The following is a 27,924-nucleotide window of genomic DNA, read 5'->3' as shown; positions in this document are numbered from 1 at the left end:
TAGAAGCCAAACTGCCCACTCTTACAGGTGGAGTTATTGTCAAAAAGAAAAGCTCTTATAACAGATATCCATAAGTAAGCAAAACCACTTCTCACATTGCAGATATCTAAAATGTATGTCTCATTCTATACCTTGAGTCCATCACGTCTTTGTCAGGAAGTGTATAGCTTTTTTCATCATCAGTCACCTCAAATTTGAGGTTGGATGCTGCATTAATCAGAGTTCTTAAGTCTTTCAAAGATGCTTGCCTTGACAAAGTTGTTAGTTTTATAATAATAAATAAATATTTATAATAACTGAATATAATAAATCATTCTAATTCTGCTCGCTTCACTCTGCATTAGTTCAAGTCTTCCTAAGTTTCTCTGATTCAGTTGCTTCTTATTTGGCGTTATCTCAAGGCTCCATTATCTGGTTGTTCTTCTTGATGCGCTACAAATTATTGATATCCCTACCAAAATATGCCCAGAACTGAAACCAATATTCCAAATGTGGTTTGACCAGGCAGGCTGTATTTAACCTCTGTTTGGCTCAATTTCCTCATCTGTAAAATTGGGATAATAATACCTCCCAGCTTGTTATGAAGGTCAAGTGAAATAATACTATAAAGTGCTTAGTGCAGCTGGCGCACATTTAATGCTATAGAAATGTTAGAGGTCATCATCATTATTATTATGGCTTATGAACAGGCATAAAGAAAGCACGTAGTGGGAGTAATCCAGTGGCAAGGGAAGAGTTAGTACAAAGGGGCAAGACAAGCAAAACAAATTCACACATTGTGCGTATCTCAAAAGGTATGTCTCATTCTGAACCTTTAGTCCATCACTGGCCTGCCAAGACATAGAAGGCATGCTTTGTTATCAGCCTTATAATATTCTTTACATTGGTTCACTTCCCCAACCCCCCCCCAAAAAAATCACAGGTAATATGGTGAAGCCTACCTGCACCTAATAGATGCTTCTTTCTTGCCCTTCAGGTGCCTCTCGACTAGTTTGAAGACTGGGAGTATTTTCTTGACTTGCAGTTATATTGCATCACCAGAACAAAATTATTTTTAAAATTTACCATTGTTTCAGGTCATAATGATAATGACAGTAACTGGCATTTATGAAGTACTTTAAGGTTTTCAAAGCATTTCACAAATATGATCTCGCTTGATCCTTAGAACAACATTGGGAGGAAAGTGCTATGAACAGAGGTTAAATCACTTACCCCAGGATCATATAGCTAGTAGGTGTCTGAGGTAGGATTTGAACTCAGATCTTCTGACTCCAGGCTCAGCACTCTAGGTCACTGACAGCATCGTACAGCTTCTAAAACTCGGTCTAGCCTGCTCTCATCCTTCTGTTCAGTTCTAAAATGAGCTCATTGCCCATCCACAATTTCTGTCCAAGATATGTACTAATAGATTTGATCTGTGGGTTGACAGTCCCACTGTATGTGTCAGGTATCAAGAAGAGAATGATTGTGTCAAGGAATGCAGAGAAGTCGAAAAGGCTATTTGGCAGTTGAGATCATTGGTGATCTGGAAAATAGGCATTTTATGAACTTAGTTTTTTCCTATGTAACTAGTTTGATTGATTATAGATCTTAATTTTGGAGGCTCTGGAATGCTCTAAGGCTTATTGCAACTAGCCAAATATAATCCATAAACAGAAACATCTGAAGGACCCCCACTGGTCTGTGATCTGACCACATTGATGACTAATTCAGAAATGATTCTTAAATAAATAACCAAGTCGTTTCTTGTCTGTTCAAATAAAATTAGTTTAATTTTTATGATTTTACTTTATTTTGGAGATAAATTGAATTCCTTATCAAATCTGTCTTATTTCCTCATCTTCACACCAAGTATTGATGCATAAGTTAGTTATTTTCATGGCTGTCTTCTTGTAAATGCTTAATAGGAGCATTGCAGTCTGAGAAGACAATGCATTCCACAAAAAGCCATTTCTTGTTGCCTTTGGACACTATATAAAAGTACCTGTGGCAACTCCTTTGTTTTCTCCAAAGAGAAACCCTGGAATCAGGAGGACCTGAGTTTAAATCTGGCCTTAAACTCTTAATAGCTGTGTGACCCTGGGCAAGTCACTGAAACCTGATTGCCCAAAAAGAAAAAATAAAATTAAAAAGTCTTTAAAAAATATATAAGGGCAAGCTAGGTGGCAAGAAAAACTAAATTTACCTTTAGAATAAACAACGTTGTTTTGGGATTTTAAAAACTGTAATAATTATATTTGTTTTTATAATGCATGAAATATTTGACTCTACCATGCTTTAAAGAAATGAACTTTTGATGTGAAATAGTTGCCTATTACTAAAAATTCCATTTCTGATAGATTTTATTAATATTTTTTGTTATTACTTGGTCTAAATTTTCCTTTGTATTCCTCCCTCTCCACTCCAAGAGAGCAATCTAGATTCAGTTTTTACAAGTCATTTAAATACAGTTCTTTACTTTTTCTTTAAAGTTTCTGCATATTACAACTTGAACTGGCGTCCAAAAAATGAAGGTTTTTTTCCTGGTTGTTAATTAAGTATGTTAGTTTATACCATTGCATATAAAGGGAAGAATAAGTAGCAACTTATATATGCTAATAATCTTTTACAGAGTATCTGTTTGTTGAATTTTTCTAAGAAACTAATGACTTTCCTTAATTTTTAAAGGTTGGGGAGAACCCTGGGGAGAACCTTCTACTCCAGCCACAACTGTAGATAATGGAACTTCAGCATGGGGTAAACCCATGGACACTGGTACTAACTGGGGGGAACCCATTACTGCTTCATCTAGCTCCTCCACATGGGGTACCACTTCTGTTGGTCCACAGACTTCGAGCAAACCTGGTTTGTTTAGGTTGCTTCTGTGTCATCTATGGTATAGCACTCAAAGCAGTTAATCTAAAAAGACTTTGAAAAATTTCCAAAACAGACCATGTTTATTTGAAATCTAACTTCCTAATATAATGTTTGTGATAACTGATGGCTTTTAAAATTTGTGACATAGAAACAGCTAGGTGGCGCAGTAGATGGAGCACTGGCCCTGAAGTCAGGAGGACCTGAGTTCAAATCCGGCCTCAGACCAAACACTTGACACTAGCTGTGTGACCCTGGGCAAGTCCCTTTACCTCAACTGCCTTAAAAAAAAAATTTGAGGCATGGTTAGACATTTGAATTAAAGCCTAGTACATAATTATACCTATCTTTAACTTCACAGTTAATAATTTCTTAAAATTTTTACTAGTAATAATTTGTATGATACTTATCACATCTACATTACATTACTAATATCAATTGATTTATTAAAGTCCAGTGTCCATAGAATGAATTTTTCCTCAACTCTTACGTTCAGAGCCTAACACTCTATATAGCACAGACTTAGAGGCACATTTCTAGACCAAACTGGATTTCGGGGAAGTACCTGGAAAATGTTGGTATTGGAGAATTCTAAAAGTCCAGGCCTACTCCAGAGGTGGGGCCAGATTTCCATTTAGAAAAGAATCTCATGGTTTTCTAGCCTAGGTATACATATAAGGTCCAATTTATTGAGGCAACTTTCTGGTTGTATCCATTGAAAACGATACCATAGGAGCAGCTAGGTGGCTCAGTGAATAGAGCTCTGGCCTTGGAGTGAGGAGGACCTGAGTTCAAATTTAGCCTCAGACACTTAACACTTACTAGCTGTGTGACCGTGGGCAAGTCGCTTGACCCCAATTGCCTCACCAAAAAGCAAAAAAATAAGTGAATGAATGAATGAATAAATAAAAATAAAGGTGTTTTTAAAAAAGAAAACAATACCATAGTTGTGTGGCCTACGTACAAAAATAATGTCCACTGAAGACCTTACTCTAACCTCATTGTGACATGGGGGTAATGCTGGCTTCCCAAAGGTTGTGATACTGTAGCACTGCCCTTATAGATTTGTCTAAGCAGGAACTGCTTTCAGGGTAGACAATTCCATTATATGTCGGTTGTACAAGGACCAGCCTGGCTAAAATCAGAAATGCTTATCGCCGAAATAATAAATTTTTTTCAAATCACATTTATTGTCCCAGACTGTCTATCATATTGTGGAAGGAAGTAGTATCCATACCAGTAACCTTACAGATTAAGGATTTAGCCAAATAAATGCGAAAACCATCTGTGGATACTGTCACTGAAGTTAAAATACTTTTTTTAAAGAAATCTTCAGTTTTTATCCCCTTTATACTCTGCTTTATTATGCATAATCATAGAGTGCACACTACCATGTTCAGTTTTTCTGTAACCTCTAAAATAGAGAAGCATCAAAGAAATGCTCATTTAAAAAAAAAGTTTATTTTTGTCAGACTTTTAACATAGTAGAAAATGATAGATTCCCACTCTGTAAATTTGGGCATAAATGCATATAGAATTTCCATCACAGTTTAAGTATACTTTTCTCCTAGAAAGCATTAGGCATGATTGTGAAATTGTTTATCATTGAAAACTGTCCTCTGTTCTGTCTAAATCAAATTTACAAATAGGGCCTAAATCTATGCAAGATGGTTGGTGTGGAGATGATATGCCTTTGACTGGAAATCGACCCACCGCCTGGGAGGAGGAAGAAGATGTAGAAATTGGAATGTGGAATAGTAATTCATCCCAAGAAGTTAACCCATCTTTAAACTGGCCACCATATATAAAGAAAATGTCCTCAAAGGTGAATATTTCAAGGGGGACAGGTTCATATATTTTGAGGTCCAGAAGTATTTACCCAAACAATTTGTATTCCATTATTAAGGATTTAAAAAAAAAACTTGAAGGTTATCTAGGCAGTTGACTCATCTATATTCCACTTCAGACTGCTGTTTCCCATCTGGGAAGCACATTAAAGTTAAATCTCTAGAGGCAGCATGATAGAAGGAGAAGAGCACTGGTATTAGAGATAGAAGAGCTGAGTAAGAGTCCTAGCTCTACCCTTATTAATCATGTAACCTTAAGCATGTAACTCGGCTTCAGTTACCTCATTATTAAAATAAGGTACTTGTACTGCTTAACTTACAGAGTTATAAAGATCAAATTTGATCATGTATGTAAAACATTTTATTTACATGCCACTCTTAACACCAGGAGGAGAGTACCAATATCATAGCTGTTGAAATTTTTTCTTGTTTTTTACATGCTGTTCTGCTAAAAAGTTTTGGAGAGAGCAGAAACATTAATATATTGCCTAAAATAAGGGTTCAGAGAGGTAGTTTGATATTTATATATAGCAAATAAAGTGCTAGACTTGGAATTAAGAACTGAGTTCAAATTCTGCCGCTGATGCTGCAAACACTATGAGCAAGGTACTTAAACTTACATATGAGTCTTTCTGCGTATGTTTAAAAAGGGGATAATAATACCTATAGTGTCTGTCTTATGGAGTTGTATAAGTAAGAGAATGTATATAAAGTACTTTGTACACTGTGATGTACTATGTATATAAATGTTTGATATTATTAAAATTATGTTTGGAAAGCATCTTTAAAATTAATTTATCCATGCTTTCCTTAAATAATAGAATCACTAGAAGGTGAGCTTCTTGAGAAAAAGACTGTCTTGCTTTTTTCTGTTTGTATCCCTAGAACTTAATACCATGGTTATATATATTTACACATCTTAATATTTTTTCATTCATTATTCTGATTTTTCTTTCCAAAAGGGAACAATGAAAGGCGGAAATAAACAAGATGAAGCTTGGATAAATCCATTCGTTAAGCAGTTCTCAAATTTAAGTTTTTCGGTATGTATGAATTTTTAACAACAACAACCTGTTAAATGGTGATAAGTAAAATATTTTCTAATTTTGAAACTAACTTGAATCTCTAGCATAGTGCTTGATGATTGAGTAAATGTGTTCTTCTAATCTTATGGAGTTTTCATGGTGACTGACATTGCTTTCCTATCCCTAAGGCCAAAAGCCACGTAGATCAATCAAGCTCCTGATTTTCTTAGAGATGTTGTTATTTTCTTTACAGAATGGAAAAATGGGAGTATGTGACTTATGTTAATGAAATACTGTAAAAAAAAAGTTTAGGTTTTCCTTAAATCATGAACTTGAAATCTACCAATTTTTTTTATTGTTTCAGAGAGAATCACCAGAAGAAACTCTACCGAGCAATAAGATGGACCTATCTGGAGGTAAGAGTAAGAGAAAATTAAATAGTTTTATAACAAATGAAATAATTTATAAAGTATTTAGCAAATTACCTGGCACATAGTAGATGCTTAATAAATGTTTATTTTCTCCTTTCCTACCAATTCTAGATGCATTATCTAATATCTATTTGAGTATTTTACCATTGTTCTTGGCATCTGTGTTATGAGGGTTCTTTATAGGTGAGATTAACTTCAAATGAATTCCTAAAGTAAATAAACCCTCCTGGAAAAGAGTTTAAGATAAAAGTGATACATATAATTCCTTCCTAGCAATTATTGTAGAGTAAGATTTTTCTTAGTCTTTAAAGTAGAAAATCTCCTTCCTTTTCTTTACCTCTGTTTAAACAGAGATTAGAATTATACTTCTACATTATCCAAAAGTCATTTGTTTTTGTATTAAACATTTTTTTGTTGGAAAGTCACTATATTATGCTAACAGTGGGATAGAGTATAGTAGATAGAATTCAGATGTAAAACTTAGACCACACCATTCAGCATGGTATAATACAGCTTATAATCAAGAGGACACATTGGAGAGATTTGAAGGGGAAAGGGATAATTAACATGGAAGGAGGGGGCATTCAGGTATATAAATCAAGATGGTAATTTGAGGTCAGAGTTCTACATTAAATCAAAAGATGTGTTCAAGATTCAGAGCCTGAATTACCTAAGTCCACATTGCTGTGCAGGCAAACAAAATCATGGGCTGAGTATAAAGGCTGAGTAATCACACTGGAAGTGAGGTAAGAGGTAGAAAACAAAGTCCAAAAATGGACTGAGTGTGTCTCATATAGCTAGATAGAAACACAAAATCAGCATGTGATTGTCAATCCTACAATAGAGTTTGGTTGCTCACTACCCTATTTTTAACTACCCTTCATAATATAATGACACGTGAAAGTAGTTGTTGTTTTGTGCTATGCCTAAGTCAAGATTCTACAAGTGTGAAAGAGCTATCAGATTGGGGAACCTGCAGCCTCAAGGCCACATGTGGTCCTCAAGTGTGGCCTTTTGACTGAATCCAAACTTCACAGAACAAATCTCCTTCATAAAAGGAGGCCTCAAAATTTATCCAAAAATTTCTTAGTAAAAAAACCAAAGCATTCTGGTTTAAAAGTAAATGCTTAATGAAAGATAATTGGATCATTCATTTGCAAGCTTAACAAATCACCTATATACTAATAGTTTGTAACTCCATTCTCTCTCTTGAGCTCTAGTCCAGCATTTCCAGCCCCTTCTGAATGTCCAACTAGCATCTCACATTCTAAATGTCCATAACCAAACTTCTTGTCATCTACTCCTAATTTGCTTCTTCTCTTCAACACTACCATCTTCCCAGTGCTTCTTCAGATTTGAAATCACCAATCTATCAGTCAATCAATAAACATTTGTTTTGTGCCAACTTTATATCAGTATTAGGTTATTTGTTGGTGACATAACTACAAATCCATCATAAACATTAATTTCAGATTAATCTTCCTAAAGCACAACTTCATCTTTATGCTCAAGCTATTTTTCTGAGTCACTCCTGACAGCAGCAGCATTTCCCAAACTAGTTTTTGGTCATGAAGCACTTAAGGGCTTTGGGAGTAAAATATATCGACAATGCATATATACCCAGAAAGTCTAAGCATATGGAATACTTAGTAATTATATATGTGATTTCATTAATATGGATATTCCTGTAACTGGTTCAGAATGTAACCTAGCCACACTCTATCTTGTAATGATTTCTTGTCAGTGACCTATAATGCAAAAAGATGTTCACATGTGAAGAAATGTTTTAACATATAAAGGCATTTTGCCTGTTTTCTTATCCCCAGAATAGTACACAAATATTTTTGATATGTAAAGAATTTCAGATGTAATGTTTTAAAGGAAGAAATGTCACTAGCATTTAATTTCTTTTTTGTAATCTTTTTATAACCTTTGTTTTTATATCACATTCATTTCCCTGTGTATTTCTGTTCCTTCCACAGATCCATCCTTTATATGAACAAAAAAAAAAGAGATTTTTTAAAAATAGGGTAGCAAAACTAACCAAAGTGGTTGAGATAGCAATCCATTGACAGTTGAAGTCTTATTTTGCTGGCATTGCCTCTGAGATCATAGACCCCTTTATACTATAATGGGAGAGTCTGGGAATATCATTCCTGCTGAAGAATTGCACTAGTTTCCTGTTACTAATGAATTAAATTCATACTCCTTGAGTGACATTCATATCCCTCCATAATCTGGTTCTACTTTATGATTCTAGTCTTATCTCACATTAATTTTTTCTTTCCACTCTATGCCTTAACTAAATGACACTATTGTTCTTAGAATATGCCTTCTACTTTACTGCCTCCATATGTTCATTTTTACTGTTCTCCATTCCTGTAATACTTTCCCTCTCCTCCTTCTATTGAATTCCTCTCATTCCTCTAAAACCAAACTCAGGTACCCTTTAAAAACATAAAACTTAGGGGCAGCTAGGTGGCGCAGTGGATAGAGCACTGGCCCTGGATTCAGGAGGACCTGAGTTCAAATGCGGCCTCAGACACATAACACTTACTAGCTGTGTGACCCTGGGCAAGTCACTTAACCCCATTGCCTAGCCAAAAAACAAACAAACAAACAAACAAAAAACTTAACTAGATACCTATGATAAATAATGACCTCTCACCTTGCTTTGTTTTGTGACTTCTTTGCTCACTTGTGCATTATTCTGTGTTAAAGTGTTCTACATATCTGTGTTATCTCCCTTTTAGACTGTAAGCTTCATGAAAGGAGGCACTCTGTGTGTCTCACCCAGCATTTCATAGAATGTCCTGCATCTGGTGGGGTCTTATAAATGTTTAAAAATATGTTTGCATATTCAAGTATGGCTTTAGTAGAAGTAGAAAAACAAGTGACAGTTTTAAAGAAACTGCCATTTCATCTTAAGAATTTTTTCTATAAAATTCTTTTTAAAATTAGACATTATGGGCTTGATTATAGAATTCAGGAATCCTCCAACCAAACTGTTTATGTCTTTCCAAAATGTAATTGTAACGTGTGGCATCATAGTGAAAGTGAGTGAGGCAGTATGTTGTAGTAGAAAATCCTGAGGCTGGAGGTCAGAACCCCCCACCCCCCCAGTTCTAGTCTCCTTCTGACACTCTGGGTAGCCTTGGGCAAATGACATTACCTCTCAAAGCCTCAGCTTCCTCTTCGTGAAAATGAAAGGGTTCATTCAGCCCACTGATATCTGAAGTCCCTTCCAGCTTGCAACCTAGGTGACTGATATAGATCAAGGGGAAAAAGCCTTTTATTTTCTAATGTCCTACTTAAGATAGAAGTTATTTTAATTAGAAAAGGGTACTACCATCTGCTAGAGCATATAAAATTAACAGCTGTTTTAGCCATTGCAGTCAGACTTCATAGTCTCATCTTCCTTGTCTGTTAGGAATGTTACAGGACAAACGAATGGAGATTGATAAGCATAGCCTAAACATTGGCGATTACAGTCGAGTAGTAGGGAAAGGCCCTGGCTCTCGTCCTCAGATTTCCAAAGAGTCTTCCATGGATCGCAGTCCTTATTTCGATAAGGTAGGCAATTGCTTTTCTTTTTTTTTTTTAATAAATGAATTGGCTTACACATTTTCACATTAACATTATATGTAGAACTCTGTAAGTCTGGTGCCAAAATACACCATTCACATGAAATGTTTGTACTCCATTGTCCCTTTTAATGCATTTGCTTATCGTAGAAATTAAATATATGCCTCCCTATTAATCCATATAAAATTTTTTGTTTCTGCCTGCCTTAGAAGTAACACTAATCTGATGTCTTCTGTTTTCTACTTGTTTCCTGTTGATGCTGGAATTTCATGTGACTTCTCTTCTGTTCCTGGCAATGATTTCTCCCTCCTACTTGCTTGCTTGGCTGGTGTTGCACATCTTTCTGTCTGTCCAATCAGGATGGCATTGTAGCAGACGAGTCCCAAAACATGCAGTTTATGTCCAATCAAAACATGAAGCTTCCCCCTTCAAATAGTGCACTACCTAACCAAGCCCTTGGCTCCATAGCAGGGCTGGGTATGCAAAACTTGAATTCTGTTAGACAGGTGAGTGCTTATTTGTATGTATTTTAGGTGTTTTCAGTGAAATGACCTAGCCACTGAGATCACTTATCTTGAGCTTTTGTGTTAAAATTAGTAGTGTCATAGTGTCTTCCTATGGGAAGGGAGTGGAGTGTTTCTCACTAAAGAGTTCCAACTTCTCTTTATAGAATGGCAATCCCAGTATGTTTGGTGTTGGTAACACAGCAGCACAACCCCGGGGCATGCAGCAGCCTCCAGCACAACCTCTCAATTCATCTCAGCCTCATCTCCGTGCTCAAGTGCCTCCTCCATTACTATCCCCTCAGGTAAATTCACTGCACTTGTTTTACTTGTGCTTCTTTTAAAACTTACTTCATATATCTGAATTACTTAATATACTTCACATATTTTAATTACTTAGAACTTTGCACCAGAAGACAGCCTTGCTAGTGTAGCATCTAGCAACATCTTCGAGTTATATCCAGGGTCACTTTATTCAGAGTAATGAGAGACATGAATATGGAGAAGTAGGCTGTAAAGCCCTCAAATGTAGCATGCACTTAAGAAATTTTTAATTGAATCGATAAAATAAGAATCAGAAATAAGCTAAAAATTTGTGGACAGAAACATAAACTACTTCTTTGACTCAGCACCTTACAATCTGACGGTGTGGTACCTGCAGAGTGTTATAGTAATTCAGAGAAAGGATACTTATTGGTTAGAGAGGCTTGAGAAGACTTCCTGAAAGAGATGGCATGGGAACCAGGTCTTGAAGTATTTGTACGAGTTAGATTAGTATAGAGAAGAGAATGCAGGGGGAGGAAAGAGCATTGCAAGCAAAAATGGCAACAGCATGTGTAAAGACAGAGGCAGGAAGATACGAGGCATAATCACAGAGTAGTAATCTTTGAAAATGCATTTATTTATGTATGTGGCCCACCCCCACCCCCCAACTCTGGGTCATTTCCCTTCCCAATGGTTGAACGACAGCGACAAAAATAAAAGTCTCATCATTAACGTGCATAGTCCAACAAAACAAATTCCCACATTGGAAAAATATACCAGTCAAAGGTGCAGAGTGTGCAAAGATAGCTACACTGCATATTCACAGAATAACAAAGTCAATTTTGTCTAGATGACTGTGTGTGTGTGTGTGTATATAATAAGACTTGGAGAGTATATTGAGGCCAGATCATGGAGAATCTTGAGTGTCAGGCAGAGAGGTGCAAATGTTACTGAAAAAGTTATGACTTTTTCAGCAATGGAGTGAAAGAAGTAATAAAACCTCTTGTACGTGTGTGGTATGCAAAGCACTGGGCTAAATGCTAGGGATACAAATAGAAGGCTATGCAGACCTGGCTCTCCAGGAGCTCATGTTCTAAGGGGACAGGGAATACCTGAGGGAACTTGCAGTGGTAAGTCAGATGGAGCAGTCCCATGACCTTACTATACAGAGACAAAGCAGATCGTGATGCCTCTTCTTTATGTTTGTTTCCACTGATAAAATAGAAGTTTCTTATGTTGAACCATTTGAAAGTGCCAGTGACTTTGGTAGAAAGACCTGTCTTTCCTGGGTTTAGCTGTGACCATAGCACCTGTAGGGGGCAGTTACCAGGCTACAGCTCTACAGGGTTTGCCTCCCAGGATCATGGCTACAGACACCAACCTGGAAGCATGCCATTTCCAAGTCTTTTGAGTTCAGAGCCCTGGGCTATGTCCTTCAGGGTCTGAGGGAAGATGGTGGTCAAGCAGTGTTAGTGGTGGCAGATTTGATTTGTCTGGCATATGTTTCAGCAAGGCTGGTTTGCCTGCATGCCCAGTGAGCGAGTGGCAATTGGTCAGCAGTTGGTGCGGATGACTAATCTCTTCTTCACAAGAGTTGCTTTTTTAGATGATAGATATGAAGGCTAGGCTGGAAGTAGGACCATTGGGGTGAGGGTGGGGGGCAGTGCTGCCAGGGCTGTTGTGCCCATTTGCCTTATGGTGGCATTTGGTCAGCAGTTTAGCAGTTGTTGCTGGTGATGATAAGGAAGGTTGACCCCTTTTCCACAATGATTTGTTTCTCCCCTTAATGGCTGTGGTAGTTGGACTGGATACTGGTCTGGTGATCTGAGAGACGCTGCTATTCTTGTGCCTCTTGGGCTTTCAGGGTTCTGGGCTGTCTCCTATAAGGTCTGAAGTAATGAGATGGTATTGGTCAAGGTAATGGTGGTGACCTGATTTGCCACCTTCTATCTTTCACTCAGAGGGTAATTAGGATACTTTTAGAAAAATTACTTTTACAACAGTGTATATGGTGGATTAGAATAGGTCCAAGATTACAGGCATTTGGACCAGTTAGAAAACTCTTTCATTAGTCCTTTCAAAAACTTGAGAGGACATGGCCAATACAAGAATGTCCTTGGACTTAACAACTGATTGGATTCCAAAGAAAAAAGAAGACTAGGGTATCTTGCCTGGTGACTAAGAGGATGGTAGCACCATTGACAGAAATGAGGAAAACAAAAGAGGAAGAAAAGGTTTTAGAGGAATAATAATGACCTCTGTTTTGGACATATTTAGTTTGAAGTGCCAGAAATCACTTAGGTGGAGGTGCAGGTCTGCAGCTAGGTGAGAAGTATTAACTGGCTACATAGACTTGAAAGAGATCCACACAGAGGAAGAAAAGAAGAAAGTCAAGACCTGGACACTGGAGAATGCACAATCAGGAAGTAGGAAGAGGCAAGGAGTCACTCAAAAGATAGACTAGAAGGAAGCCAAACTAGATTGAAATGTAATTGGGAAATGTTTAACAAAATAAATGAAAATATAGTACAACATAGATAATGTTAATTTGTGGTTTTCTAAGTCAGTCTGCAGCCCTCAGGGATCCTCTTCTGTTTGAGCTTGATACTGCTGTGTGAGAAGTATCTCAGAAGCCAATGAAAAAAGATTTTGAGGAAAAAAAGTGCTGTTTTACAGCAATTGCAGCAGAAAGGGAAAAACAGAAAAAAAAAACATTTTATTTGACTAGTAGGAAATTATTGGTGACCTTCAAAAGGATAGGTTCGGTGGAATAGAGACAAAAGTGATACTGGGGAGGTGAGGAACTAATGGGTACTAAAAAAAAATTGGAAGCTTTAGTATAGACACTTTTTCAAGAAGCTCTCTAGTGAATTAGGGAAAAGATGATTGCAGAATTAGGAGAATGAGGTGAGTTTTTAGAAGTTTTGTTTTTAGGATGAGAAGACTGGAGCATGCTTTTAAATAGAGTGCAGGAAGCCAATGGAATAGGAACAGCTAAAGATTTAAGGGGGTAGGAGGTAGCTAATTAAAAGAGCAGTGTCCTATAAGATGTAGAATGAGACGATAACAAGGATATATAAATATGTTAGCCTTGGAAAAAAGAAGACAATATTTCCCCCTGAAGCAGGAGGAAAGGAGAAGACAGGTGAAGTTATATGAGAAAAAAAATTAGAAAGGATTTCTGAACAGGATTGGAAAATACCATTAATTTACCAGTTTGATATTTTTTAGGTTCCAGTCTCATTACTGAAGTATGCACCAAACAGCGGTGGCCTGAGTCCACTCTTTGGCCCTCAACAGGTAGCCATGTTGAGCCAGCTATCCCAGTTAAACCAGCTTTCTCAGATTTCCCAGTTACAAGTAAGTGAAATAATAGCCATTGCACATTTGCAGAATTTGTTCAATTTAAATGGACTCAGTATTTTTTAAACATACTGTGAAATGTTTTTTCTTACCTCAAGCGATTGTTGACCCAGCAGCAAAAGGTGCAGAATCAGAGAAGCATGCCTTCTGGTGGTCGACAGCAGCAAGAGCAGCAGGTATTTATTGTCCTGAATAGTTTCTCTTGAATATCAAAGCATTCCTCATTCTAAGTAAGCAGTATGTCATATCCAGTATAACAAGGTGGTCCAAATGTTTTAATGATAGTGGAATTGTATAATTCTGCAGCTAAGTATTAAATGCCTAGCCTTTGCTAGAAATCACATTGCTGGTACACTTTGTGATTATGTAGTCCCCCTTGACCAGGAATAAGCAGTTAGCAAGGAAACACTAATAAGTAGTTCTTCCTAAAGATTTTTCCCCCCTTAGATTGCTAATCTTTTTTGTTGTTGTTGTAAGGGTCGACCTCTTAGTATGCAGCAGCAGATGATGCAACAATCTCGTCAGCTTGATCCAAGCCTGTTGATGAAGCAGCAAACTCCACCATCTCAACCACAGTCGCTCCATCAGCCTGCCATGAAGTCTTTCCTTGAGAATGTCATGCCCCACACTACACCTGAACTGCAAAAAGGGCCATCGCCAATAAATGCTTTCAGCAACTTCCCTATAGGTAAGTTTTTCCTGTTTAGCCCCATATAGTCGGTTGATATACAGCTTCCTCACTTACCATTAACCTGGATTTTCCCTTTCTCGGGAACAATATTGACTATAATCTTTTTAGTCGTTCCTTTATTAAGAACATCCCTAGTCCTTTACTAGGTTCACCTCATTACTGTTCAGGGAAGAAATTTTCCAACGATGTAATTTCAGTAGTTGAAATTATTCATTTCTGTTTGAAATGCTTTTAAAAAAATGACAAATTCTAAGTTGAACTATCAGTTCTAATACTTCTTTCTTGGTAGGATGCAGATTATATGATTAATTACAATAACTGAGTGAAGCTGAAATTAGAATCTTGGAAACAGTATGCCAGAGAGAGTAGTACCCTACTGAAGAAGTAGTAGGGAGGGGCAGCTAGGTGGCGCAGTGGATAGAGCACTGGCTCTGGATTCAGGAGGACCTGAGTTCAAATCCGGCCTCAGACACATAACACTTACTAACTTTGTGACCCTGGGCAAGTCACTTAACCCCATTGCCTAGCCAAAAAAAAGAACTGAAAAAAAAAAGTTATAGTAGGAAAAGATGATTTTTATTGTATTTAAATCTTACCATTAAATAACTTAGGAAATTTTCATGTATATTGATGACTTTTACTAGTACAGATGATGTTTTAAATGATACTATAAATGAGGAAATTGGGATGGGTGGAAGGGAATGCCATTATCTAATGCAATAGCCTTTCTGTCTTTTTTCTCCCCCTTTTTCCTGTGTCTCTAGGCTTTTATCCAATTTCCCCAGTGGAAAGTCCAGGCTTGTATATTTTCTCCTTTCTTAGGTCCCTTTTAATATTGCTCCTTTTATATCCCTTTTGTGCTCCTCATTTTGCTTTTTCCCTGTATCTCTTGACATTTAACTTCTGATGTGGGTTTGTTACTATTCCAGCTTTGTTAGTTCCAGCTTTGTTAGTGAGAGCACATTCCATGGTGTAGCTGGGGGGAGGAGAGGTGGACAGACCCTTCTGCAGTTGGGTTTCTGACAATCCTCAGTTTGAACTATATTGAAATAGAGCTGCTATCTACTTGGGATTATTAGAGACGTCATAGACACTACATTCCCAATGTAGCATTTTCCTTGTCGGTTATCAGCGTAGCTATCTGCAAGAGCAAATAATTCATTTGCTTAAACAACTTTAAGAAATAATACTGTTCCAGTGGCAGATGAGCACCAACTGAAAGGACAGTAGTTTACAGTATGGTAGCATAGCTTGCACTATTAGCAACAGATATTTCCTACCATGAGGGAATAATATTCATCTCCAGTTTTGTAATTCAGTGGAGTAATAAGGCTCTATTTGAAATTTTACTTTGTGACCATCTTTTCTGGAGAGAGCTTTCGTCTGTGTATATGGAATTCTTCTACCTGGCCAAAGGAGCCTTCCCAACACTCATATAAACACCAAAATTCTCATATAAACATCAAATCTAATTATGTTTTGGCACATGTATTATTACTAGCTGAAAAAATTGGTGAATTTTTAAATACAACAGGAATAATAATTTTTAAATGATTCTATGATCTAACCAAGTAGGCAATATGAAAGTGTTAACTTTGCGTGCAGCAATATATAATACAGATGAAAAGTACCTGAAAAAATTATGTCTTACTTAGGAGTTACATAAAAATCTTGATAACTTAGCCTTGTAAAACAAGCAAACTGAAAAAAAGGTTCTGGTTTACCATAAATCAGAAACATTCATAGGAAGATATAAAGATTTCTTAGGTGTTAATAAGTATAATTAAAGCTTCGAAATTGTTGATGAATACATAGCTAAGTGAGGTGGTTAGAAACCTTTTGCAATGGACCAGAAATTAATTTAGTTATATATGTTCATTTGGGCTTTTTTTTTTTAAATTTCTTCTCTTTCCCTCTCTGTTGGGTAACTTGGTCTTCCTCATGACTCTTTTTTCTGGCATTTTTGCATGACTTTAACTGAGAGCCCAGTCTGTTTGCAGTGACTGCCTTGCTTATGTCTAGTTGTGGGCTGCGCCATAACATTTGAAAAACAACATATTTATGGAAAATTAAGGACAATTGTGAAAGCATGAAATTAATGAAAAATGTATTTTTTTAAATAGCATGTTTTTCTCCTGTCAACCTAACTGTTATAAGTTAAATCTTTTTTGAAAATTATCTTAGGCTTGAACTCAAACTTGAATGTAAACATGGATATGAACAGTATTAAAGAGCCACAGTCAAGACTGAGGAAATGGACTACAGTGGACAGCATTTCTGTGAACACATCATTGGATCAAAATTCCAGCAAACATGGTATAAAATATATTGTTGCCTTTTGACTTAATGATATTATTCCGATGTTACTTTAAGCGAAACTTTCAAGTTTATCCCATCGCTCTTTCCTGTTGTTGCATTTTCTGTTTATATGACCACCCCAACAACACCACTAGGCCTTGCCTCATGACAAGGATAATTGCAAAACTAAATTGACCAAACACTAACTGTCTCTGACAAGTGCCATGTGGCATTCTACTCCATAATTCCTTATCTCTTCAGTGAAAAGCAGGTGGTGTTCTTTGTCACTTCGTCAAAGACAAGATAGTCATTACAATTGCATTGCTTGACTTCATTTTAGAATTTACATTTGCATCACTGCAGTCATATACATTATTTTCCTTTTTCTGCTTAGCTTAGTTTGCATCATTCATTCAAGTTTTTCCATTGGTTCTCTGAATGCTTTCATACTCATCATTTGTTATGTCACAATAATATTTATTATGTTTGTATTCCACAGTTTCTTCAGTCTTTTCCTAGTTAATGGGTTCTCGGTTTTTTCCAGGTTTTTGCTACCACCCAGTGTATTGCTATGAATGTTTTTTTACAATTCAGCGCAGTACTTTGTCTCTTTGGTTTTCTTGACCTCTATCAGTGAGTCAGTAAACATTTATCAAGCACCTACTGTGTGCCAGCCATTGTGCCAAGCCCTGAGAATACCTCCCCCCCCACACACACCCTGAACAAAAAAGTCTGCTCTCAAGGATCTTACAGTCTAATGGGGGAGATCACATGGAGACAACTATGTACAAACAAGCTCTGTGTAGGATAAATAGAAAATAAGTATTAAGAGAAAAGACACTAGAATTTAGAGGGATTAAGAAAATCATCCTGTAGAAGGTGGAATTTTAGCTAGGACTTGAAGGAGGCCAGAAAATGAAGATGATATATAAGAGAATTCCATTGATGAGGAACAACCTTTGAAAATTCCCAGAGTCAAGAAATGGAGTGTCCTGTTCAGAAAACAGCTAGAAGGCCAGTATCACTGGGTCACAGAATACATGTGTGTGGAGAGGGGGTAGTAGGGAGTTCAGTATTGGACAGGAGTTCAGGCAGATGAAGATGCAAGACTGGAGGTCTGTGGGGAGATTAGGGCTGGATAAGTGGATTTGAGAATTCATCAGTGTAGAAATGATACTTGAAATCATGGGAGCTGATGAGATCAAGTGAAATAATTTAGAGGAAGAAGGGAGGGCCCAAGACAGAGCCCTGTAGGATACCCACAGTTAGTGGATATGACCTAGATAAAGATCTAGCAAAGGAAATTGAGGAGGGGTCAGATAGGTATGGGGACAACCAGGAGAAAATAGTGTCATGAAAATATAGAGAAAAGAAAATATCAAGAAGTGGGTCAAAGGCAGCAGAAAGGTAAAGAAGAATGAGGATTAAGAAAAGGCCACTGAAGGGGGCAGGATAGGCAACTAGGTGGTGCAGTGAGTAGAGCACCAGCCATGGAGTCAGGAGGACCTGAGTTCAAATCTGGCCTCAGACACTTGACACTTACTGGCTGTGTCACCCTAGACAAGTCACTTAACCCCATTGCCTAGCGAAAAAAAAGAAAAGGCCCCTGGATTTGGCCAGTAAGTAATCATTGGTAGCTTTGGAGAGAACGGTTTAGTTGAATGGTGAGGTTGGAAGCCAGATCGAAGAGAATTAAGAAAGTGAGAGGAGAGAAAGTAGAGGCACTCGTTGTAGATTGCCTTCTCAAGGAATTTAGTCCCTAAAGACGTAAGATATGGGACAGTAATTGGCGGTGGTGAATGGATGAAGTGAGAGTTCTTGAGGATGGAGGAGCCACGAGCATGTTTGTAGGCAACAGAGAGTAGCCAATAGACAGGGACAGACTGATGAAGGGACCAGTCTGCTGGAGAAGAGAGGTTGGAGAGGGGCAGCTAAGTGGTGCAGTGGATAGAGCACCGGCCCTGAAGTCAGGAGGACATGAGTTCAAATCCAGCCTCAGACCAAATACTTAACACACTTACTAGCTCTGTGACTGTGGGCAAGTCACTTAACCCCAATTGCCTTTTAAAAAAAAAAAGAGAGAGAGGAATAGGATCACTTGTGAATGTAGAGGGGTTGGCCTTGGGAAGGAGAAGGGTCCCCTCATCATGTGAGACAAGGGTAAAAGAGGAAATAATAGCAGAAGGAATCTTGGAGATAGGAGATGAGCAGGAGAAAAGGGAGGGGTGGCACTCAGTAAATGGCCTCAGTTATTTCAGCAAAATATGAGACAAGGATCTCAACTGAGAAGGTAGAGGGAAGGGGAAACCTAGTAGGTTTGAGGAGGGATGAAAAGGTTTGGAAGAGCTGCTGTGAAGAGCAGGAAAGTATAAAGGATTTCCTAGCAGCAGTAAAGACCCAATTGACGTTATGTAACAAATTAGTAGTGGTCCAAATAGCAAGGTTGTTATTTTCTCCACCTTCATTCAGCCCCACGTGCACAGGAGCAAAGTTGGCCGATTTGGGGAATGATCCAAGGCTGAGGCTTGGCAGGATGCAATCAGTGATATGATAAGGGGAAAAGGAACTCAGGAGGACAGCATAGAATTGAACTGATTCACCAAGGGGTCAAAATGGGGAAAGGAGGAAAATGTAGCTAGTGTAGAGGTGATGACCTAAGAGAGAATGGAGCATTTGAAGTACTGGAGGTCACAGTGTAGACAAAGAGCAGGGTTTTTAAAGCATTGGGAAGCAGAGAAAGAAGAGGAAAGCTAATAGATTGTGATTAGATAAGGTCTTTTCAAAGGTCATGAACATGGAAGTGTGGTGCATTTATGGGTGATGGCAAGATGAAGGGTATGACCATCTTTGTGTGTGGTTGTGTGTGGAATGGAGGACAAAGTTATAGGAAATGAGTAAGTTGAAGAATTAGGAGTTTAGAGTGTGTGCATATCAGCAACTATGCTGATGTCCCCTGGTTTGAAGACATGAGTTGGGAAGGAAAGAAAGATTGTGAGCCAAGTACTGAATTCATAGAGGAAGGAAAAGGAGTGTCCCAGAGGTCTGTAGACAACATCAACTTGAATTTTGATATACAAAGGCTACGATATAAAAATCACAACACTTAGAATTGCAATAAGCTAAAGGGTAATTCTTAAGGTCACACAAATTAATGTTAACACCATGCTGCTGTGGTCAACAAATGATCATTTCTATATAATTCATGCTACTTAAAGAGCAATATGGATAAATTTAGCATGTAGGCAAGCTTGCTTGTTAAACACATAAGACTAAATATGCTTATTAAAAGTATGCAAGCTACTAAACTAAATTAATAATCATTTTATCAGCATAATTGCCCAGATGCCAGGTTGATGGCTCTTGGATAATTGCTTTATTGTGAGGGGGTAAATTTTTTTCCTTTTATCAAAGGGGTGTTCTTAAGGTTTATATTTCAAAGTTTATTTACAAAAATTCCTTTGGAACAACTTTAATGAAATGTTGATTCTCTTGTTCATTACAAAATCCCCCAATTCAGTGACACAGGGTAGTGCCTTCCAGCATCTATTATCACCAACCAGAATGGGTTTTTAGGGGCAAATTAGCTGAAGTGACTCATTCATACCAGTCTGAATTCAGAGAGTTTTCGTATAAAAACTACTCAGAATGTTCTTGAGGTAGAGCAGAAGAATGGGATAGAATAGGGCCATTCCTCCACTCTTGTTTCTTCTACCCAGGAGGCAAGGGGAATTCATAATCTGATTTCCATGCTTAAAATAACCTCAACAGATAAGCTCTTCCTAATGTTTTCTCATATGTATAACTATGGTATGGTTTTAAGCCTAAAATCCCATTGTTGCGGTATGAGAGGTTGTGACCCCTCAAAGACTGAAGTACACCATGGGTCATCTGGAATGAATTCACAGATTCAAGCATTCTTTAAGTCAAGGTGGCAAAAAGTTTATTGTTATGCTTTTCAGCGGGCAAGGATTCTTAAGGATCCTGCAACCTTAGAGTGGTACAGTTAAAGTTTATATGGGATAAAATACAGTAAAACGTGTGCCAAATATGCTAACTAGGGGATTCAGGTTGGGATTAAGGAGTGGTTAAGGAGTGGTCAGTTCTTAAAAGAACATGCATTTCTTGTACCTACTGTGCAGGCGTTTTACCCAGAGTTCACTAGGAAAAGCCCACGAGGGGGGCTTCATGGAGATGTGATTTTTAGGCCTGCTACGTCACTAAGGTAACTAGTGGTCAGGGACAACTGAGAGTTGTCCAGTCTGCCACCAATCAATGTCTTGTTTGACAAGATAGGTGTAGGGAGTACACATATGTCTTAAGTCTAGAATACAGTTAATGAGGAGCCCAGGATGTAGATAATGAGGCAGGGCAGTAGTATAGATAGTCCAGTGGGTAAGAGTGTCTTTATGACCCAGTGCAAAGCCAGTTCAAACTAATAATTCCTTCAGGTGCTATTTGTAACTGCACCAAGGAGAGACATAAGGGTCTTGCTGGGGCCCACTCATGATTGTAATTGCTAGGTACAGTGTCCTTGGGCTGGGGAGAAATTGTCAGGGATAGTGTTTCTGAAGCTAGAGAGAAATTGGGGTCCAAACACAAGCACCCAAGCACCCCATCACCGTTAGCTGCCTCTTGGTTCCAAAGCTCCCCCTTTTCTTTGCAACAAGTAGAAGTTTTGAATTGCTTTATTATTAGAATTTTCTTTGTCCCAAAAAGAATAGAATGAATATATACATATATACACACACGTATATACACACACACAGAGATATATATATATATATACGTATGTCCCAGAATTTTAGGTGTGAGCATGTATTTCTTTCAAATAGGCATATATGCAGTTTCTTTTAAAACATCCTTTATCACAAGTGTTTTTGGTTCCTTATATCATATAGCTTACTCTAAAGTCAGTTCTCACCAGGGGAGATTGAAGCCATAACCAGGCATACTATGCCTCAGTTTTCTGCTTTGCTGTTCCTGACCATATCCCTAGACTTCCATTTCAGCCAGTTAATTTGGAGTCAGGATTAAGCTATGAGTATTTCTTGTTGCTGGGGGCAAAAGGCATTTTTCCTTCAAAGGGAGCTAAGCCATCAAAACTCAAAATGTCACAAAATGTTCACAGAAGAACAATTTCTAGTTCAGTGAGCCTTTATTAAGTACCTATTGTATGTAAGGGCACTGTGCTTACTGCATTGGGAATAAAAAAGAGTCAAATGTAAAAGTCTCTGCCCTTCAGGGATCTCATATTGAACTGAAGACATACAACATGTACAAGTCTTTCATAGTGGTTTGTTTTTAAGTGTTGTTTTATAAAATATTCTCCTGGTTCTTCTTACTTCATTCTATATTTCTGAACTGATCCTTTTCATCATTTCTTCTAACATAACGCCTTCATTACTCAGCAAACTCAAGAGACAGTACATTCCATTTTTGGTTAAATAATCGTTATGGTTAAGTTATACCTTATATGCCTTTCTAGCATTCAGGATGTCTCAAGAGTTTTAGTGTAGTTTTAAGCTTTAATAACTTTTTAGGCCTTCATAGCTTAAAATTGCATGTGTATCCCATGTGAGACTTGGGGATATATGTGCGGTTATTTTGTCACTTCTGTTCAAAAAGTACATTTGTAGAAAGTTTTCTTGGGTATTTTATAAATTATATATGATAAAAATTGATTAATACTTCACAAATTGAGTAATTGTTCACTTAGGAGAAAAAAATTTTGTTTTCTTTTTTAGGTGCTATTTCAAGTGGTTTTAGGCTGGAAGAGTCTCCATTTGTTCCATATGAATTTATGAACAGCAGTAATTCACCAGCCAGTCCTCCTGGTTCAATTGGGGATGGCTGGCCACGTGCCAAATCGCCTAATGGCTCTAGCAGTGTTAACTGGCCACCAGGTAAACACTGAACTGTTTGGGTTTTTTGTTTTTGCTTTTTTTTTGTTATGAAGAGTATGCCCTCATCACTATTGAAATACACTTAGAAATGGTAACTCAGTACTCTTCAGGTTTGTAATCTTGAAAGTTATTTGTTATTACTTATAGCAAATAAATTTTTCCTGTCCAAGACCAGTGATGCAGAATAACTAAGCGAAGACCACTCTCACTCCCCTGCTACCTGTCTCCTTTCTCACATCTACCTCCAAAGTCACAATCCAACTCTCTCTGCCTCTTCTATTTTTGCCCTTTTGAGTCACTACAGATGAAATTTTCCTCCTCCTTAAATGTTTTCCTCTCATGTACCTTCTGTCTTCAAACACTCACGGAAGTTTGGCATCTGCATCTCCAGTCATCGTCTTTAGTACTTAATGTACCTTTTCTCATCTGTCTCAATACACTGAACTAAGAGGAGGCGTGACCATCCTTGATCCCCACTTTGAGACCCTCCCTTCCCTGCCACCGCCCAGGAACCTCTCTGTTGAAGTTTGCCTCCTCTCAACATACCACTCTGTCATCCTGACTCGCTGGCAGTTCTTTACCAACCCTCAGGTCATTCTCCTTGCTTTCTCAAGGAGTTCAATACCTGTCTGACAATCTTTATCTCCATCCTAACCCTCCTCCCCCTTATACATGGAGACTTCAAAGATATATATATTTGAGTGTTGGGGGGTGTGTGTGTACCATTTATATACAGATATAGATGTGTATCTTTGTGTGTTTGTGTATGTGTGTGTGTGTATAGCTAGCTAGCTAGCTATATATCTGTATCTATATATATATATATATATATATCTCTATATCTATATCTATCTATATATATATGTATATATATACACATATATATATATATGTGTGTGTGTGTCTGTGTGTGTGTGTGTGTCTGTGTGTCTGTGTGTGTTCTCTCAAGCACCTCCACCTCTCATGACCTCTACTTTCACTCCACCTCTGCCATGCAGACATGGTTACACCCTTCAAAGAAAGAAGGAAACAGTCGTTTCTTAAGTGCCTACTGTCTAAGGTACTGTCTAAGCTCTTTTACGAATATTATCTCATTTGATCCTCACAACAATCCTGGGAGGTAGGTGCTCTTATTATACACACTTATTTCAGATGAGGAAACTGACACAAACAAGGGCTAAGTGACTTGCCCAGGATTGCACAGCTAAGAAGTGTCTGAGGCTGAATTTGAACTGAGGTCTTTCTTACCCCAGGCCCTCTTCTCACTATGCCACCCAATTGCCTTGATCGTGATCACCATTACCCAGAAGAACTGCACTTCCTGGGGCAGCTAGGTGGCGCAGGGGATAGAGTAGCGACCCTGGAGTCAGGAGGACCTGAGTTCAAACCCCACCTCAGACACATAACACATACTAGCTGTGTGACTCTGGACAAGTCACTTAACCCCAACTGCTTACCCAAAAAGAAAAAAAAAAAAGACAAGACACTTCCTTTATCATGAACTTTGACATCCTTTCTAAACTGTGATCTCTTACCGTTTCATCTCTTCCTATTCCTCATTCTTCCTAAACCTATTCTTTGTCCATATAGTGACTTCTAACTACTCCATTCTCCACTGTTCTTCCAGGCTGTCATCCCTGTACTGGCTTCACTCTTCCCAGTCTTCACCATCTAGTTAACCAGTTCCTTTATGTACCAGTTCAACTATACACTGTTTTCTACTCTCAAAGCTCTTGCCTCTTTATCCTATCATTGGTCATTCATAACTTTACCAGAACCCAACCCTGAATAACCCAAGTCACCCACTTCCTCTGATCCTGTTAAATGGCCTTGGAGGAAGCCGCACAACTACACCGCTTCAGATTGATGCTAATATCAGCTGGGCCCTCATTGCTGTAAAGTAGTCATTTTACTCTTCTTTCACTGATCTCTATCCTCCACTTCCAGTAGCAGCTATTCCAGATTCTATTTTCTGTCTTCAAGCTTTCCTCTCCCACTTTTCTTCCTTCCCTCCTCCTTTGCCCTACTCTCTGATGCAGTCCCTACTCCTCCCCAAACATCCCTTCTTTCTAATCTTCAGTCTCTTGCTTGAACACCAGCTCCTTCTCTGCTGTCTACAGACATACTCAGTTCTCACCTGTCCTTAAGACCATTTTTGTTTGTTTTGTTTTGTTTTGTTTTTTGTTTTGTTTTGTTTTTGTTGAGGCAGTTGGAATTAAGTGACTTGCCCGGGGTCACACAGCTAGTAAGTGTCTGTTAAGTGTCTCTTAAGTGTCAGAAGCCAGATTTGAACTCAGGTCCTCCTGACTCCAAAGCCAGAGCCCTATTCACTGTGCCACCTAGCGGCCCTTAAAAACTTTCATTTGACTGTCCATCTCCTCAAGCTGTTGTCCTGTGCCCTACCTACTTTTTGTAACCCAAATTACTGGAAATAACCACCTGTGTTTGCTGCCTCATTTACTTACCTCGAAGTCTTTTCTCAACTCCCTACAACTTTACTTCCACTAAATTGGAAGTCCTTTCTCCAGGAGAATTGTTGCTCTTTACAAAGCTCAGCCTCTTAGTTCTTTAATCTAATGGCCTTTCCTCATTCTTCTCCTTCTTGACATCTCTTTAACCTTTGATGCGTTGGAACATACACTCCTCATGGATATTTTTTATTCATAACATTACTTTTCTTAGCTCAATTCCTACTTGTCTGTCTGACCATTCTTCTCCTTTGCAGGATTGTTATCCATATCCACTCAGTAAGGTTGGAGGAATCTAGGGCCCTACCTTGCACACTCTTATCTTTCTCTTTCTCATTTTTAGGTCCTACCTCATCAGCTTCCATGGGATAAATGATCATCTCTGGATAGATGACTCCAAAATCTACGTATCTCTAGTCCCACCTTCTCATCCCACATCCTCAGCTGCCCATTTAACACCTCAGACTCAACATATCTAATACCAAGCTTATTATTTTTCTACCTAGATTGAGAGCATCACTGTCATTGCAGTCATATAGCTGCTCAGTACTGGAGTCATCCTTGACAATTTTCTCTCTCTTCCCTGTCTAATCACATGCCGAGTCTTGTTATTTCCCTTCTCTCTACTCAGTCACCAGCCTTGTTCTGGTGCTTGCCTCTCACTGTGACTCATTGACCTCCCGATTCAAATCTCTTCCCTCTCCAGTCTACCCTCTACACAGTTGCCAGATTCATATTCCTAAAGCCCAGGTCTGAATGGCCAGCCCTGGTCAGGGAGCTCCATCAGTTCCCTGTTGCCTCTAATATAAAATGCAAACTCCTATTGGCATTTAAATCCCTTCACAGTCTCGTTATAGCTTACTTCTCCAGGTTTATTATACATTATTCCTCGTCGTGCATTGTTATGTTTAAACCAAACTAACCCACTTGCCATTCCTGTTGTGCAACATCCCATCTCCCATCTCGGTGCCTTTGTCCGTGGTATCTTCTGTGCCTATAACATACTTTTACCTCAGCTCAGAGGACACCACCTTCTTCCCACCCCACCCCCCAGCCCAGTTAGGCCTTTCTTGATTCCTCTAGTTGTTAGTTTCCTCCCCTCAAACAGCCTCAAAATTACTTTGTATAAATCCTGTATTTACTTACAGGTACACATTTAGTTTTCCTCCAATAGAATGGAAATTCCTTGAGGGAAGGAACTTTTCTTTTATGTCCGGTCTTTTATTGCCAGTGCTTAGTACCTAGTACAGTCTTAATAAATGCTTGGTGAATAAATGAATGTCATTGTATTAATTTGATAATATTTGCAGTGATTCTAGGTAATATGTAGCATGTGTTTCTAATATAGGTATGACCTCTTAGGATGATGTGCTTCTTTCTTTTTTAACCTGCCTTCAAATCTTGCTTTTTCAAAATATAAATGAAATGTGTTTTTTGTTCTATGATTTTTTTTTTGGTAGCACCAAAGAATTTAGAGCAGCAGTTCCCAAACTTTTGGGGCTTAGGACACATTTGTACTCTTAAAAATTACTAAAGACACTTCTCCAAAGAGTTTTGCTTGATGTGGGTTATATCTCTCAATATTTATTGTATTAGAAATTAAAACATCTTAGTATTATTTTGAAAATAGTATTGACTTCGCAGGTTCCCTGATAAGGAGTCTCAGAGACCTCAGGGGATCCTCATACCACACTGAGAGAAATCACTGATTTGGAGCATTTAAGAGACCCTACAGATTTCTAGTCTAATACCCTCATTTTGTTAACGAGGAAACAAAATAGATAAATAAAGTAACTTGTCCAAGGTCACTGGCACTCTGGCTTCAAATCTAGTGCTCTTTCTGTTATAGTGGAGCCCACTGCAATATTACCAAATTAATCCATTTTAAAATATTTCATCACTCACCGTCTGCCTAAAATTTAGCGTAACCTCAAACCTCTCATATGTATGCTATTTGGTATATAAATCAAAGGGGAACAAATTTTAATCAAATGTCATCTAATGCATTTAAACCACCTTCAGTTTTTCAGGTAAACAAAATCAGAGGGAGGAATAGAAGTTCTCCCACTCTTCCTCTAGATAGAATGTTTGGGGGGGAAGGCACTTCAGCCCTTTCTAAATGAAATAATTCAGTATTACCTGTGTTGAATCACTGGTTATTTTAAGATATTAATTAGAATCTAGAAATATATCCTGAGGAATTTTTGCAGTTTGCATAACTGCGTGAGTAGAAATTCTTATTTTCATTGTAGACAGTGGAGTAATGATTAAGCTTTTAAATATTTTCTGATTTTTCTTTATAGAATTTCGCCCTGGTGAACCATGGAAAGGTTATCCAAACATTGACCCTGAAACTGACCCTTACGTCACTCCTGGCAGTGTCATAAACAATCTTTCAATTAATACTGTGCGGGAAGTTGACCACCTCAGGGACAGGAACAGTGGTAAGTAGGTAGTACAAAAAGTTAAAATTTATGGTGATACTTGGGGTACCTAATTTGGGGATGAATCAGAATTGGTATGGGTTGGTGACAGCAAAAATCGTACCTCATTGGCACACTCCACTTGAAAAAGAAACAAAAGGGGCAGCTAGGTGGTACAGTGGATGGAGCTCTGGCCTTGAAGTCAGGAGGATCTGAGTTCAAACCCCACCTCAGACACATAACACATACTAGCTTTGTGACCCTGGGCAA

General features: G+C 38.1%; 1 protein-coding gene across 1 annotated transcript in view; it reads left to right on the top strand.

Moving 5' to 3' along the window:
* Nucleotides 1–27,924, top strand: part of TNRC6A (trinucleotide repeat containing adaptor 6A) — a 128,071-nt gene that overhangs the window by 93,140 nt on the left and 7,007 nt on the right. Inside the window, 13 exon segments of the mRNA XM_078152649.1 lie at nt 2,668–2,844; nt 4,503–4,678; nt 5,663–5,743; nt 6,090–6,141; nt 9,587–9,729; nt 10,101–10,247; nt 10,412–10,549; nt 13,740–13,868; nt 13,970–14,047; nt 14,349–14,559; nt 16,747–16,878; nt 22,605–22,763; nt 27,535–27,675. Coding sequence (XP_078008775.1) covers nt 2,668–2,844; nt 4,503–4,678; nt 5,663–5,743; nt 6,090–6,141; nt 9,587–9,729; nt 10,101–10,247; nt 10,412–10,549; nt 13,740–13,868; nt 13,970–14,047; nt 14,349–14,559; nt 16,747–16,878; nt 22,605–22,763; nt 27,535–27,675 — 1,764 coding nt within the window.

The sequence above is a fragment of the Phascolarctos cinereus genome, unplaced genomic scaffold (genome assembly GCF_003287225.1).
Source record: "Phascolarctos cinereus isolate Bilbo 61053 unplaced genomic scaffold, phaCin_HiC Scaffold_4;HRSCAF=312, whole genome shotgun sequence".
Taxonomy (NCBI): Eukaryota; Metazoa; Chordata; class Mammalia; order Diprotodontia; family Phascolarctidae; genus Phascolarctos; species Phascolarctos cinereus.
Note: the sequence above shows the minus strand (reverse complement) of the source record. Positions and strands in the feature narration are given on the sequence as shown.